This window comes from Arachis ipaensis, chromosome B06 (assembly GCF_000816755.2).
Source record: "Arachis ipaensis cultivar K30076 chromosome B06, Araip1.1, whole genome shotgun sequence".
Taxonomy (NCBI): Eukaryota; Viridiplantae; Streptophyta; class Magnoliopsida; order Fabales; family Fabaceae; genus Arachis; species Arachis ipaensis.
Window position 1 is genome coordinate 22,745,356 of NC_029790.2, and position 17,361 is coordinate 22,762,716.

At 37.4% G+C, this 17,361-nt stretch overlaps 1 protein-coding gene across 1 annotated transcript; it reads right to left on the bottom strand.

Moving 5' to 3' along the window:
• LOC107646676 lies at window positions 5,565-6,400 on the bottom strand. Its single transcript, XM_016350845.1, has 2 exons — window positions 6,088-6,400; window positions 5,565-5,983 (listed from the first exon to the last, which is right to left on the bottom strand). The coding sequence occupies exons 1-2, from the start codon at window positions 6,398-6,400 to the stop codon at window positions 5,565-5,567; spliced, it is 732 nt and encodes a 243-aa protein (XP_016206331.1).

A 17,361-nucleotide genomic window follows, 5' to 3' on the forward strand; every position in this document is an offset into this window, starting at 1 on the left:
ATATATATAATTAAAGTTACTTTATTTAATTTAACATGCATATATTTATGCATATAATATTTATAATTGATTAATTATACACTTATTACATCTTATTACATCTAGAATTATATAATTATTCTAACAATAACTAATAAACGTTAAAAAAGTAACTTTGGGCTATTTAAATTAATTTTTTGTTTTTTTCCAAACATCATTGTATTATATTCGTCTTCAGATTTTCTTTTAAAGAATTTAATTTAATGGATTTCAAATGTAAGAGAATTTATAAATTTACCAAATTGAAATATATTTAATTTGATACTATTATGAATGAAGTAGTATTTTCATAATTTGATTTATTTAATATTTATTAATTATTATAATAATTAATAATATTAAATAAGATAAATTTTAACTATTTTTTATTAATTTATTTTAGTTATCAAATATTTCCGTTTTTATATTTTATGAAGTATAACTAGCTAGAAATCAATGAAAAAGTGGCGTGAGCAATGTTGTTTTTAAATTGGTAAATTTGAATAGAACGCCACTCACTCATCAACCATTTGGGCAAATCATGATACTTGGTCGAAGTATTACTTCAGTGTAAATTAAATAAAAGGATATTAGAAAGAGGTAGTTATTTTTTATTTTACAAATAATATGACTTTTTGTTTAGAATGAAAAATTTTATATTATTTGAAAATATAGGTATTTTGGGAATTATTTATTGTGACCCAGGACAAGTTTTTTCCTTTGCCCTAACCACTATAATTAATGGCAAATATGTTAGGCGAATGCTAATATGTAAATGTTAAATTTTTTTTATACATATGGTAACAGGTGTCAAATTTACAATACAGTTTGTCATAATGTCCGAAAATCAAAGACAACACTTCTTGCAGAATTGAGACTCACGCAAATTTAAGAATTTATTTTGTAGAAAATAGTTTGGGGATTTTTTATTTAAATAAATTAAATAAATATATTTATTGTTGAAATAAATAATTTTAAAAATTATTATCGAAATCCATTTCTCAATCTTATCTCGTTTACAGTGTAAATGAGATAATTTTGAACGTATCTTGTTTACACTATAAACGAGATAAGGTACGTGCGCGTGATACGTGTATATCTCGTTTACAGTGTAAACGAGATACGTGCATGCTTATCTCATTTACACTATAAACGAGATAAGGCTGGTGGACGGCTATAAATATATGTCGTTGACAGCAAAGTTCTGGGTCCTAGTTTGAACTTTTCGATCATTTTTCCCACTTTTTTACCCCTTTCTATCCATATTATCAAGTAATACGATGATGGCGCGCGTAAATGATAACGATCGGGACATCAACAGGCTGAATGAGACTTGGCATTACGTCGGGGTAGAGGACTTTGTGGTTAGTTTTATTATCTTGACTTTTATCTTGACTGTGCGCGCGTGCGTGCGTGCGTGTGCGTGTGTGTGAACACGTGTGCGTGTGTATGCGTGTGGGTGTGTGTGTGTGTGTACAGTTTGTATCACTAGAAATAGGTCACTGATAGAAATTTGGAATTCTAGTTTTTTTTTTTTTTGTGTATTAGGTTGTTACTACATAATTATTAATTTAGTTAGTAACTAGCCAAGTTTGATAATTAGATTATTAAGTTAAGTCAGACTTTGTTGGTTATGTTGTTATTAACTTTATTGAATGTTTTAAATTCACGTAACGGAATGAGAAAATGTGTATTAGTTAAGAAAGTACACAGTCACCAAAAATGTAGTGCCGACATAAATCCAATTAGTATATACGTGTAAGATTCTATTAGGCAGATGTATAGAATAGTTAAAACAGTTTGCTATGTTGATGGACCTATCCAATTATTTATTTTTTAATAATTGTGAATATATATTTTTTTATTAGAGGCCTCGCCTTCTCCTCCCCCGGCGAGTGAGCCATACCCTTCTTCCACCCGACGCCATCGTCCCGTATTTGAGGGAGGCTGGATTTGGTGACACGGTGCCTCTTAGGGATTTCACATTCGACAACTCCTTGATTACGGTATTCGTGGAGCGATGGCATCCGGAGACTCAGATGTTCCATCTCCTGTGGGGTGAGGCCACTATCACCCTGCAAGATGTGGCATACCACCTCGGGATACGCCCACACGGTGACCCAGTTGGGGGTGCTTTCATGACTTCCACAGGTGGTACCACACGGAGATGTGGGAGTTGGTGGAGCGGCTGCTCGGTGCCAAGCATCTGGTGGTTCCACAGCAGGCGGTGCAGAGGAAGGAGTCGTTCTCGCTGAAGCTTGTATGGCTGCGGGACTGTGTCTGCCAGATGCCACTGACAGACGACCCAGAGACCCTCCGACAGTATGCTAAGTATTACATCATGTTACTGATCGAAGGCTATCTAATGACGGAAAAGTCAAACAACTTGGTTCATCTGCGTTAGCTGTCGCTGCTTCAGGTCTTTGGGCAATGCCGGACGTTGTCTTGGGACTCGGCTATGCTGGCCTGGATATACCAGAGATTTCTTCAGTGGAGTCCACCAGAGCGAATAATTTTCATGTATCCTATGGCTGCGAGGTAACAACTGCTTATGTCTTTATTGCGTTATCAATTTGTAACCTTTTATGATATTCTGCATAATGAACTATTGTTGTTCTTTTGATTGGTGTCAGGTTGATAGGATTGTAGCAGCAGAGCAGAGACCAGCATGAGACGAGGGTTCTGCATTGGAGGGTGGCGATAAATCGGTTACAATTCGACGAGGTTAGCACCACGGTTGATACAACCACTTTTTTAATTTAGTCCTTTACGTAGATTGTTTTTTATGCAAATTAGCTATAAGTACGCACTTACTGAATTTTCTGGTTTGGAACATTATTTACCTTTTGGGATATCAAATATTTATTTATTCTATACTATAACTGTTGGTTCAGTTTGTCTGGCACCGTACGACGACCCTGATCTGCAGGCTCTGTGCCCCCTTTGGTAAGTCGAGGAGGAAGAGTGGGGGACATGGATATCAATCGTCCCCCTCGTCTGCTTCAACATTATCTAGTTTCACCAGGTTGACTGGGTGAAGTGCCAGTTCAATGGAGAGCAGCTGGTGCCTAGCGCCCGGTCAACCTTGACAGGTTCCGACTTTTGTCTTATGTATCTTTGTTTTTTCTGAGTGTAGACTTAATTTATTATAACCATAACACGTGCAATTTTAACATCTTGCATTAGGTAGTGAGTGACCCCGTCAGATTAGTTACTTTTTTTATTTTTTCGACAGGTTCCTGACATCCACTAGCCAGGACGAGGATGTGTGGTGGCTTGATAGACTTCACGATTGGTATAGCGGCTGGAGAACACATTTTGAGTCTGGCTACAGGATCTCTAATTAGCACACATTTGACTACAGGCCGACTCATGAGTATTATGACTGGTGGCGGGGCGCCTGCCAGGTGAGGCACCTGGCAGGCCAGGATGTACTGGAGGATCCGAGGCTGGCCGAGTTACCAGCCCACTCCCAGCCAATCGAGGGACGATCTCCACCTTCCTCGAGGAGTTCCTGATCAGTGTAGGCATGCGAGGGAGGTCAGGACAGACACCTGGTGGCCTGCTAAAAGGGAGAGGGGTTCTAGAGAGCACAGACCAGGCGTGGGGGTTCGGAGGGAGAGGGTCAGGCCTCGGAGGGCAGCGATTGGATGTAGAGTCTGACGAGGAGGTAGAGTTTGACAGACATGAGGACCACGGAGACATCCCCTCAGATGGCCATGATTCACCTCCCCATCAGCCGCCTCCACCTCCTCCACCCTTCGCTCCGCATGATCTATCCGGTTCGGGAGGTTCGCAATATCGGGCCATCTGGGACACATTACTGCCCGGCTAGCATGATGCAGGCCCTTCCAGCAGCTAGGAGGAGTAGATAGTTGAGAAGATATATTTCGAGGATGCTTTCTAGCTTCATACCGCTGACTCGGCGTTGATGCAACGCCTCGCGAACTAGTTCTGGACTGGCAGGGAGCAGTGGGTCGGACAGTATCAGCACCCATCTGCTTCCACACAAACCTCAGCCTGGATGCCACAGATATCTCCTACCTCTAGGTTGTCATACGGGGTAGGGGTCAGACCGGGTGCCCAGTATGCGACACCCCCGTCATACGACTATAGTCTGTTGCTAACTTCGTCACGGCCTCAGGTGACACCTCCATAAGCTCCACCGTTTCACCCTCAGCCTCATGTCCACTAGTATGCCCACGTTCCATACTCCAGAGGCTACTATATCCCACCTCTGCCACCGCATTCACAGATTCCACAAGATCCTGCTATCCAGCCCATGCCTCATGCAAATCCTTGACCAGCCCGACCTCAGCGCCAGACTCAGTCTCCGCTATGTGGTACTGGACATAGGCTCCACTATCAGGATCTCCACTACTGGTGATGGCTTATGTTTGTTGTTGACTTTATTTCCTAGACTATTAAATTTGTATTGTATAAGTGTTGCTTGTTTATTAGGTCGAGTATCTTGTTTTTATATTTATGTACCAGTATATGACAGGCCTCTTGTATACTCGATGCTTATATGTTTTGTTGATGTATTGTCCCTTATTATGTCCATTATTTTTATTAAGAAAAAATTTGGAGGAACTTCTAAGGGTGCGATGCAACTGAATGTAAACTATATTTGTCACAACATTGTTCATCCTTTCGGCAAGTCGGTTACAGTTACATATATACTATGTAAACAACAACCACTAAGTGTGTTTAGTATAAGTCTTCTAAAAACAAACAACTATAAAAAGGTATACAACTAGAATAAAATGAAACAACATAGAATAAAAGAACACAACCATAATAAAACGAAACAACTACAATAAAAGGATACAACAATAAAGAAAGGACTATCAACCCTAAGCTTCGTCTGTAGGTTGGTTGGGACAAGCCCTCCTAGTATGACCAGCTTGCCTGCAGAGGCCACACTGCTTCTCCTGGCGCTCGACCTCATCTATGTCATTCTGGAACCTAGTAAACACGGGTCTCCCAATAGCCTTCCTGCGCATGAGTGGGTTAAGACGAAGCCGTGTCCATACCACTCCGGCCATAGGGACTCGTCCGGTATCGCTGGAAACTCCATTTCGTACACCTTGAACAGCCTCCTACCTGTAAACCGGATGAACATACGGAGCCCACTTGATGCTCGCGGCGGCACACCCGGCAAGCACATGGCGGCATGGGTAGTGGAGAGTCTGAAAGAGGCCACATTCACATGTACCCACTGCTAGCTGAACTCGGAAGGAATGTTGCAACCAATCCTCGAGCAGCTCCAACTCCTCCACAACAAATACGGAAGCCCGCCGATCACAATGAGTAACACGCATCTTCGGGATGCCTTCTCTGTTCTTCTCAATGGCTGCCATCAGCCTCTAGGAGAAGCAATTTCCAGCTGCCAGTTGTGACTGCGCCTCCCTGCCTTTTGTGATAAACAACTTTTGCAATCTCTCGTACGTGATGCGCAAAATGGTAGAACTTGGCAAGCACCGTGTACCCTTCAGAACTGCATTGATGCACTCTGACAGATTTGTTGTCATATGACCAAACCATTAATCACTGTCGCAGTGTTGCAGCCATATCTCCTTGTTGAAACAACCAGTCCAATCTACGATTCCCAGCGACAAACCTTTCAAGGTATCCATGTACCACTCGTACCCATCCATGCTTGGACTATAAGTGGCGTTTATAAGGTATCGCTTGCCCTCGACTGACTTCAAATGAGTCATGAAGTTTACGGCCATCTGTCTAATACAGTAAGCGTAGAACACCTTAGGAGGTTGCCAACCACTTTCATCGGTGCTGAGTGCAATCTTGATAGCCTGTGATCTATCAGAAATAACCAACAGGCCTTCCTGTGGGGTGACATGTCGTCCCAAATTAGTAAGAAAGAATGACCATGACTCCGTACTCTCGGACTCTACAATGGCAAAAGCAATAGGCAGGATATTGTTGTTGCCATCTTGTGCCACTGCAATAAGCAACACCCCACCGTATCAACAGAAAGAAACAGCTTGCAATGCTTGAAAGCCTCCACACAGGATGGAAAAGCCCAAAAAACTTTGTCGAACATACTACAGTCGTGGACTAGAAGGTGTCCGTCGTAGTATAGCACGAATCTTAGCTCACAAATGGTTCCCGGGAAACAACTCTGCAACAACTGAAGTAGTTTCGGCACCTTGTTGTATGACTCCTTCCAATCACTGTATATCTGAGCAATTGCCTTTTGCTTCGCCATCCACACCTTTCTGTAGGAGGGTTTGAAGTGATAGCTCTGTCGAACTGCACCTTGCAGGACAGGGATGCTGACGGATGGGTTGGACTGTATCAACGGCAAGATGACCTTGTAGATGAGACTGATGTCCAACTGTCGATGGTCCTGTAACATGGTGGGTGCTAAACAAGTATGTGCTCCACCAACCCTCCGAACCTCCCTAACGAAATAAAGTATACATGGTTGGAAACTACTCAATATATAGCAGTCATAAATGAGTAAGTACGCCTCAATTAAACTTGAACTCACTAGTATCCGAGGTTCCTTTGGAAAGCAACATGGAGACTCCATGGATAGCCATTTGCAGCTTGACGGGAATGCACAAGGTACTTTAATCGGTCCAATTCGATCACTCGGTACTCAGCACTTCTGCGAATACTGTAGTTCTTCACACCCTGCATCACTGCATCCCGGCATTTTAATCTGTGGTCAACCTGAAACTCTACCCCACCGTCTAGGTTGTAATCCACTTCTCCGGTGTTGGAAAACGGAGTTCTCTCATGCATGACCTCCAGATCCAACGTATGATAGTGACTTGGTACAACTGATAGTGCTAGAATCGGGTGGGGAGAGGCAAAACATAGAACACTGCTGTCTAGGCCGGCATCTCTGGTACAAACTCCTCCTCATCATTCCCTTCAGAAGAATCACTATCGGCGCTATCGGCAACATACTCTTCGTCGGAGTCTTCCTCACCCACCTCCATGTCTTCCACTAGAATGGCGACATGATTTGGTGGTGGTGCGAGAGGTCGGTCGTCCTGCACATAGGTCGAGTGTACAGAACCACCACCACCAACATCTCCAACCTCGGCGGATAGCTCCATCACTTGTTCCGCCATGATTCTCCCATGGATGTCAAACATGAGTTGCACATGCTTGTCCCCCAGGAGCCGAAATAGTCAAAACTGGAGAACTCCATTACCCAACGGTGCTAGCAACCTATACCCCACCCTTCCGACCTCTCTCGTTCCTGTGCTACCAAGGTTGCTCAATATCAAACTCTTCAACTCAGACAACGAACTTACACGTCGAGTGCGCAACAGTAACTGATTCTCACACTCAAATATCACCTCGTTGTTGCCGTTTCTCATACGACAATTGGGATAAACACACACAACTACATATCCGCCATTACTGGATATTTTTTCCTTCTTTTTGTGAGAAAAACGGGGGAGAATAAGATATGAAATGTTTGTGGAGAATGCCAAAAATTTCACATCCTTTTATAGCTGTTGAAGATTTGTCCTACTGTATCTCTTTTACACTGTAAACGCATTAATTTAACACGTATCCATGCACGTATCTCATTTATATTGTAAAAGAGATATACACGTGTCACATGTAAATATCTTATCTCGTTTACACTGTAAATAAGATAAGACTGGAAAATAGATTTCGATAATAAATTTTAAAATTATTTATTTCTATCATAAGTACATTTTTTAATTTATTTAAATAAAAAATCCAATAATCAGAACATGTAGATGTTTATAATGTTAGTTAATTAGTTATTTAATAATAAAGATTTTTGAGTAATTTAACATATTTTGATTAAATAATTATGAAAAGTTGTCATATTTTTATTATCCATATCAAAATAGTATAAAGTGATTTAGTAAATAATTTTTAGACATAATTTTAATTTTTTTTCAGTATAAATACATGTACATTTAAATGTTTAATTAGCTATTTTTGTTAGAAATTATATAACTTTTAAGAGTGATTTCATTATTTGAGTCTTTAGCAAATGAATTTGCTTAGAGAAATGCTTTTATTAATTAATTACTAAAAAATAAAAAACAACGACAATAAAAAAACATAAATAAAATTTAGAAACATTTATTTTTTCTATTAATCTTAGTAATTAATTTTCGTTAGCAAATAGATTAACAATGAACAAAATTAAATATGGGACCAAGAAAAACAAATTTTTCAAAATGTGTGGGTCTTATTACTATAAAAAAAAATATGAATGTGTAAGTGTGACTTTTAAAGTACAGTAATTACGGTAGTAATTTATATGCCACAACACTCTAAAATCTTGACACCTGTTTAACTATATATGTAAAAAAATTTAATATTTACACACTAGCATTTATTAAAATGTCAAGTCTCATATTTTTTAAAGATATGATTTTTAAAAGAGAAATTCTCCACATACAAGCGTTTTTTTATACAAGTCTTTACAAGTGCACCTTCTTCTTCTTCTTGCGCACGTTTTTCTTCTTCTTCCTCTTCTTCTTCTTCTTTTCTTTCGTTTCTTGCCTTCTCTTTCTCCTTCTTCAACCGTTACTGCACGTTTTCACTGCACCTTCTTTTTATTCTCTTCTTCTTTCATTTCTTGTCTTCTCTTTCTCCTTCTTTATTTACGTGCTTTTCTCTCTGTTTTCTTTTTTCGTTATTCTCGATTTCCATTGTTTTTTGACATCAAGCTCTGAAATCGTTTTTGAAGAAGAAGCAGCAGCAGAAGATGAGGAGGAGAAAGAGAAAGAGTTTTGAATTATGCATAAGTGTACTTTAACGAATTTTGGGTGTATTTCTTAAATCCTTTGGGTGTAGTTTTTGTAATCCTTTGGGTGTATTTCTGTAATCCTTTGGGTGTATTTCTATAATCGTTTGGGTGAATTCCTGTAACCGTTTGGGTGTATTTCTGTAATCCTTTAGGTGTATTTCTGTAATCGTTTGAGTGTATTTCGGTAATCGTTTGGGTGTATTTCTGAAGTTCCATTATCTTCAAATTTGACAAGAAACTCGTTTTCATGGAGGAAGAAGAAGAAGAGTCGTTTATAATGCATGGTGAGTAGCGCGCTTTGGAAACAGGAAGTGGTTGAATAACGTGCGTTTATTTACTCTTGAATGTGGGAGTGTAATGCGTGTTTTTTGTTGGACTTGTGCCAACTTGTAAGACTTGTAAGCCAAAAAGACTTGTATATGTAGCAGGTCTCTTTTTTAAAATATTTGTAAGTAAAAAGTATCTCTCAATGATTTCAAACTAATTTTTAAAGTGATGAATTAGATTCAATTAATTTTAATAGAATTTCTTTTGGTGTCTAATTAATTAACTTTTATAGATATGTTTACACTAATATGTTGATGTTAAAATTAAATAATTAATAGGTCGTCAAATATTAGAAATTTAGAACATCAAATGTATAATAATCTAGTTATGTAGATTTAAAAAAATCTAATTTACATCAGTAGTTGTGTCCAAATTATTTATTCAACCAAATTTAATAAATCAAAAGACCCACAATCAATTGAAATCCAATATTGGTTAAAATAATCTCTAACACATAATCAACATTTAGGGTTTCCTTGAATTTTCGTTGATATGAATTATTTGATTTTGATGCGATGGCACACCAACCAACACCGTGGGCCTGATCATATAGTATAAATTCGTCTGTCAATTATTATTGTGAAATTGAGTATGATATGATATGATATTTAATTTCGGCTTCCATTTTGTTACACTCTGCCTTTAGAACAATTTATTACTGTGAAATTGAGAATGGTATGATTTTTCGTCATCACAATTTTTATTTTAGAATGAACATATAAATAAATTTTCTGTTGACCGTTTTTACTTAATGTTTTCGAATTAAAGAATCTACTGAAAGTTTTACCCAATAAGAATATTAAGATTTTTGTTTTCTCTAGGGGCGTTTAACTTGGAGTATCCTTGGTTTTGTCTTATACGTTGTGGTTGATAATAACTGTTTTAAAATAGAAACAATAATGATAAGACTTTTTGTTTTGTCCTATCTTGTATTCTTGTTTTTTTAGATGAATATAATAAAATATTTAATTCAATAATTTTTTGTTTTATAAAATATTTGTTTGGAGAGTTACTTGTAACAATGATTTGGGCTTGAACGTGAGGTCCAGATTCCTTCTGAGGTAGCGTCTAACTTGTGATGGTGCTAAGATGTTGCCGTTCAAGTTTCGCGTGAGGAGGTGGGGGTGGTACCTGCAAGAGACTCTGATACTTAAGTTAGCAAGGGCTTTGAGCATGTTTTTAGTAGATTGAGACTTGAATATACCGAGGGATGTCAGTGTATTTATAGTATGAGAAGTAACCACCTTTTAGAGTAGTTCCACCATTATTGGTAGATGATCGTTCCCTTTATATTGGGAATTTGTTGAGATCTTCCTTCTAAATAGAGTAAAGAGATAGTACGAGATATTTTAGGGTTCGGTTGCTTATTTAAATAAGCAGAGTCGATCTTTTTGTCGTCGTACTCGACCTCTTATGAGGTCGGGCAGGTAGAGAGGAGCCACCTTTTTTGTGGGTATTTATCTTTATTGAGTCTTACTTTATATTTTGGACCAGGGTATGAACAGTGTCCCTATTCGAATCCGAGCTTTTCATGGAGTCGGGTTCAAGCATTTGTGGTTCCAGTTTTCTTCGTCGGGTACGCCGCTTTCAAGAGGTCGGGTACTTAACGTGTTTTGAAAAATTTTAGAACGTTACATCGTTTTAATGAAATGGCATACATTACGCGGCAGTTTCCTTGGGTTTTATGTGCGGCACTTAAAGAGGGGTGCAAAATTTCTTTTTTTCCCTTTGTATCTTATAAATGCTTCATTCTTTCCCTTTTCTTCCTTTTCTGTTTCTTATAAATGCCAGTGTTCAAGATTTCTCTTTCTTGAAGCTTTTAGAGGGTTTTGTTCGTACTTTAGGAGAGGATCGTTCGTGTTTTTATCTGTTTGACATGCCCTTCTCCTTTTGCGTTTCACCAAGGTTGGTGCTTTTTCTCGTTTTCTGTTTTCGATTTGCTCTGGGTAGTACTTGTATTTCCTTTCTTTGAATGATACTTTGAATAGTGATTTGAAATGTTGTTGGTGACAGAGACTTTTGCATTTTCTTAGCTACTTATTGTGTCTTGAAGCTATTTGAAACTGTCGCTGCTTGAGATTGTTGCTATGTACTATAATTGTATTGTCTCCAAATGGTGTCGCTTTTGCTTGTTCAAAAGTGATGCCATTTAGGTATCTTGAGTTTCTTTGTTGAAAAACCATTTTTAAGATTGTATTTTTCGTTTTGATGATAAAAATCTGACTTCCTTTGTTTGGTGTCTGAAAGAAGGTTATCATCGGTTAGGAATTTTTACAAAATAATTCCGTTGCAAGTATAGTCCAAACCGACAAACAACCTTCAATCAAAGTTTAATTTTGGTTGTCACAAGTTCAACCCAATAAAAATAACCGAGAGTATTAGTCCCAAGTCGTTCTCCCTAGGAATCACAATCGAGTGCTCAATTATTGATTATGAGATTCACAACGGTGGGTTGATAAAAAGGGCAAGAATTTAAATGGCAAGAAATTAAAGCAAACAATTAAAGATAACAAATACTGAAAAGGCATTCATGGCAAGGATTGAGAATCAAGGCTTTCTATCATAGTCATTAATCATGACACAATAATTATCAAGAGATAATCCTATTTTGTTATCTCAACATCGGGAGAAAATCAAATAAAACTAGTTAATCTCAATTCATAAGTCCTAATCTAATTACTAATTGAATTAGTAAAAGATTAGCGTCAACGGAAATAATATTAACTAACAACTCTAGATCACCAATCTAAATTGGGTACTAATAACTCAAGATGACCTAATTTCTCTTTCCAAGCCAAGAATACTCAAAACTCTACTCTAAACTTAAGCCAAGCATTTTATCAAACACTTGGAAGGCATAAAAGAAAAGCATGGTAAAATTGCAAGAATATAAAATCTAAAACTACCCAATGCAAGAACATAAAACATCAAATCACATTAAATGAAAACCAAAATCAACAATAGTTCATAAACATAAAAATGACCAAAATGAAAAATTAACAAGATAAACTAAGGAAATTAAGGCAAAAGAACAAGGAAAGATAAAAGAAACTAGATGAAAACAAGAATTAAAGCTTGAATCTAAGAGAAATTAACCTAAATCTACCCTAATTCTAGAGAGAAGAGTGAGCTTCTCTCTCTAGAAAACTATCCTAAAACATGGTCCTAAGCTACACTAATTGCTCTCCCTTGTTTCCTTTTGAATTCTGCATCAAATAGCTTCAGAAATGAGTTGGATTTGGGCTTGGATGGCTCAGAAATCGCCCCCAATGTGTTGCCTTTAATGAGGTCACATGCTACTTGTCACGCATACGCGTCGGTCACGTGTACGCGTCATATTGCAATTTTCTAGGTCACGCGTACGCGTGGGCTACGTACACGCGTTGCCATAAATTCTACAAATGCTCATTTCTTCATGAATTCTCCACTTTGCATACTTTTCTTTTCACTTCTTCCACCCAATCCTTACCTTATGAATCTGAAATCTCTTAACAAACATATCAAGGCATCTAATGTAATTAAAGTGAATTAAAATTAACTAATTAAAGGCCTAAAAATCATGTTTTCACTCTTAAGCACAAATTAGGAAGAATTACAAAACCATACTATTTTAGTGAATAAATGTGAAAAAAGTTTATAAAATCCACTAAATTCAACACAAGATAAATCCTAAAATTGGGGTTTATCAACCTCCCACACTTAAACCAAGCATGTCCTCATGCTAAACTCAAGAAAGAAACAAGGGGTATCAACATTTATTCAATACAAACTATCTATATGCACTCTATCTAAATGTAATTTATCTAAATGCATGCAACTACTTGGTCAAAATAAATCAATTTCCAAGAATACATATATGAACACAAGGGCTAGAGTAACAAATCCACAATTGATAGAGTTATTGAAAAGAATTATAAACTTGCAGAATAAGAGGTGATCATAGGTGAAAACATGTAATTGAGCAATCGAACCCTCACCGGATATGTATCCGCTCTAATCGCTCAAGTGTATAGGGTTGATTCACTCAATTCTCCTCTAATCATACTTTACATGATTTGTTTTTCATCTAACAATAAAAAATTATTCAATGCATGCATACAAATATTATGAGGACTTATCCAAAGGTTATAATGGGGCTAAGGTCAAGGTAAGGATATATATGGCTAAGTGAGCTTGAAATTTGAATATTTGATTAACTTAAACTCTCACCTAACACTATAACAACCTATATAATTCAAAGCAAACCTAACTACCCATTCTTCACTTTTTCACACACTCATGCATTCTTTTCATTTCATATCACGTATGCATTTTCATTATTACTTAACTTTGGAGTATTTTGTCCCCTTTTTATTGTTTTTTTTCTCTTTTTCTTTATTTTTTATTTTTATATTTTTTTTCTTTTTCTTTCTTTATTTATTTTTTTTTCACAATAAGGTATATACAAAAGCATTAATGCATATGGTTTTAAACATTTAATGCATGAGTATGTACCCAATTCCTAAAATTTTCAACAAAACTATAAAATACACTTTTATCTCACCCAATATTTTCAAATTTCTCACACTTGAATGATACATACTCTCACTAGTCTAAGCTAATCAAAGACCCAAACAAGGGATATTTATTATTTTTCACTTAGGGGTAGTGATGTGCTAAAATTAGGAACAAATGGGGATTAACATAGGTTCAAAGTTGGCTAACAATGGTAGGTAAAAGGTAAGGCCATTTAGGTAAGTGAGCTCAAATGAAATCAAGGCATCAATCATATAAATGCATTCATACACAAAATAATGGACATAAAGAATCAAACAAATCAAATATTACAATCATAGAAAGAGAATAATACACACAAGAAGAAAAATAATGGTTATATGATGTAACCACACAATTAGGCTCAAGAACTCACAAGCTTATGTATTCTTAGCTGAAAAACATGTTCCACAGTATATAATTCAAGCAAGTTCAACGAGAATTTTTTTACTCAAATCAATTGGGGTGCCCTATAGATAAATTTCTTGGAAAATTTCATTATTTTGACTAAGTTTATTATATATATGCAAGCCAAGAAAATGCAACTAAAAATTTTAAAGGACATAGTAATAAAATAAAATAAAATATAAAAGTGTTAGGATTAGAAATTGTCACCTACGATTGGCCGATTGGTCGAATGATCTCCCCACACTTAAAAGTTTGCACCGTTTTCGATGCATTCAAAGATGAGCAAGGGGGTATAGTGACTACACGGGTTGCCACCTTCAGCTGGTGGATCAATCGGCTGCTGCATGTTCTTTCTCCCGCTTCCCTTGTTGTTTATGGTGAATCATCCATGAAAAATAGAAAATAACACCGTAAGATGAGAAAATGCAAAAGCAAGAAAGCGTAGATTGTTGGAATGAGGTAAGAACCACTAAAATGGAGTGAGTGAATTAGTGTGACATTAAGAAAAAATAGTGTGTGAGTTCTAAGTTGCATGCAGTTTAGAACACACACACTGGCATTAAAAGCTATGTCACAAGTACACAAAAGAAAGCATACACTTCACTCATTCTAGTGTGCTTGATATACTTCAAAGAAAACTTGTAAGTTGAGACAAGCAAACAAGCAATAAAGAAGCATGAAAGTACTCAAGCCAATAATCGAGCAATTCTGAAATGGATATTGTGTGGACATTGGTTGATGTGTAAGAGAATTTAATGCAACAAAGAAAATATAGAACTCACACACCAATCAATGACACATTTTGAGTTTTGTTTTTTGCATCACCTAATCGACATAAAGTGAGATACATGGTTGCTATGTAACTTAGGAAAAGCAAGATAGAAGTTAAAATCCATCACATAACAAACATGGTCCACAAAGTTTAAAAAGCTCAAAAATATGTCACTAGGTAAGCTTACCATCCACATTCACAATTCCAAAATTTCAATGCATGAACTAGATGACGTAAATAAAGATCAATCATAAACAAGCATCACCTAACAAAAAATACATTGATAATACACAATTGCCTAACAATAGATAGTGAATTCAAATTACATGGGAGCCAAAACATGCAATTCAAAAGAGGTAGAGTGTTTTGAAGGCAATGTTATAAATACTTGATATTCAGAAATGTTAATCATGAAAAATTCAAAACCAAGTAACGAATTGTAACATCAGTGAAGGAATCCAACAATGACTATTAACAACAATGATGCCAAAATAGCATCCTATCAGTAATCAGCAGCAATATCTCAGCACAATCAGCAAAACAAATTAATAATCCAACACTTAGCATGAAAATATAACCTAAACTAACAACTTAATCTACTAAAATAAAAATTCAAACCAACTAACTAATGGTGAATGGTGGTGGTGGATGATGGTTGAATGATGGAAAGAAAAGAAGAGAAGAGAGAAGAAGAAAAGAAATGGAGAGAAGGGAAGAAAAGAAGTGTATGAAACAGGACAGTGGTGTCACACGTATGCATCAGGCACGTGTAGGCGTGGAATAGGAAAATAGGATGTGACGCGTACGCGTCAGGCACGCGTAGGTGTGAGAAGGTGAAAATAGAGGGTGACACGTACGTGTCGGGCACGCATACACGTGGGACAAAATTGTGTTAAACGCACAGTGTCCGCACCATTCACGCACAACTCTCTGTTGGAGTCATGCAGCAGCAGCACTCACGCACCATTCCCGCATGGTGATTTTTCAGGGGTCACGCGTACGAGTCAGGCACGCGCACGCGTGAGAGGTTGGAATCTTGGGGTCACGCGTATGCGTGGCTGGGTGCTCTGTTTTTCAAATTTTTTCAAGTTTTAGCACCAAACATAGCATTCTAAACAGCCAAACAGCCATCTAAACACCACCAAACCTTATTTAATACCCTAGACTACCAAATAAACCAAACAAACAAGACTAAACATGAAATTAAACTAATTTTACCCATATTTACAAAAGAAAAAAAATAGAAAGATGTTACCATGGTGGGGTGTCTCCCACCTAGCACTTTTATTTATTGTCGTTAAGTTGGACTTATAGGCAGCTCTAATCAAGGAGGCTTATGCTTGAATTCATTCTCAAACTTCCACCAATACTTGGACTTCAAATGATTGCCAGAAATTCCAATCAAATGAACCAAACCTTGGTGAAGTTCTCCACAAGCTCGGAGCTCCCAAAATTGATCCTCTTCTTGTAATCCGGGATCCTAAATCTTGTTTTCACACCCGTCTTTAAGTTGATCATCACAATTCCAACTGGGTGGTAAGCAAGCCAAATTCAATTAGGCACCAAACTATCCTCCTAGACCCATCCAATTGAGCACTAGTCCAACCTTTGCATCTAATCCTTGAAGCCTCAACTATAATGAGCCTAGACTTACAACGCCAACCACCAAACATCCTTCTCTTACGCTTCATTCCACAAAGCGCCCTAAGTTGGCAATCCGTTTCAAGCAAATCAAATTCAAGTGGGAGAATAAAGCTAAGAGAAATAAGTTTTATCCACTCAAATGAAGGAATAGATGGTGACTTAGGTAGAGGATTTTCCAATGATCTTGACAAAGCAAATTCCACTCCCGTCCATCCTCTTCGAAGGGCCTCAACCACTTGATAAGCTTCTTCCAATTCAACCTCTTTTTCACCAATTTCTTCTAGCTCCTCTCCATCACTCAAATCGTACCTCAGAGGTTGTGTAAGATCTACATCAACACCCATTTCAAATTCAATAGGGGAGGGTTCAACAAGATCAACAAGGGGATTGATCAATGTGGACAAAAATTCACTAATGATGGAATCCACTTCTTGATCAATTTCTCTCAATTCTCCAACTACTTCCTCAGTACTAATGATCTCGACTTCCTCCTCTTGTTGTAATTCTTGCCTCAACTCTTTTTCTTCACCTTGAAGCTCTAAGTTCACTTCCTCACTATGCTCTTTTGTTGATCCTCCATATTTATCAATGGGAGTACTTTGATTGCATGAACGTAGGGAGACTAAGTGGTGAACGGCTTCGGTTATGGTGGCCATCAAGGTTTCTAACCTCTTTAGCTTCTTTTGATCCTCTTCTTCTTGCTTTTGAAGACGAGAATAAAGATCTTTTTGTTCTTGCATTAGGGGTTTGAGCAATTCGTCCAATGAGGGCGGTGGTGGAAAAAATGGTTCATTGTTTGGAGGAAAGGTGTCATAGTTGGAAGGTGGTTCATATTGGTGAGAGTATTGAAGTGGTGTATATGGAGATGGTGGTTCTT

Coding starts and splice junctions, on each gene's coding strand:
- LOC107646676 (XM_016350845.1), bottom strand. CDS start 6,400: ATGTTACAGGACCATCGACAGTTGGACATCAGTCTCATCTACAAGGTC. Junction 5,984..6,087: donor CCTTCTAGTCCACGACTGTA/GTATGTTCGACA, acceptor TGCTTATTGCAG/TGGCACAAGATGGCAACAAC.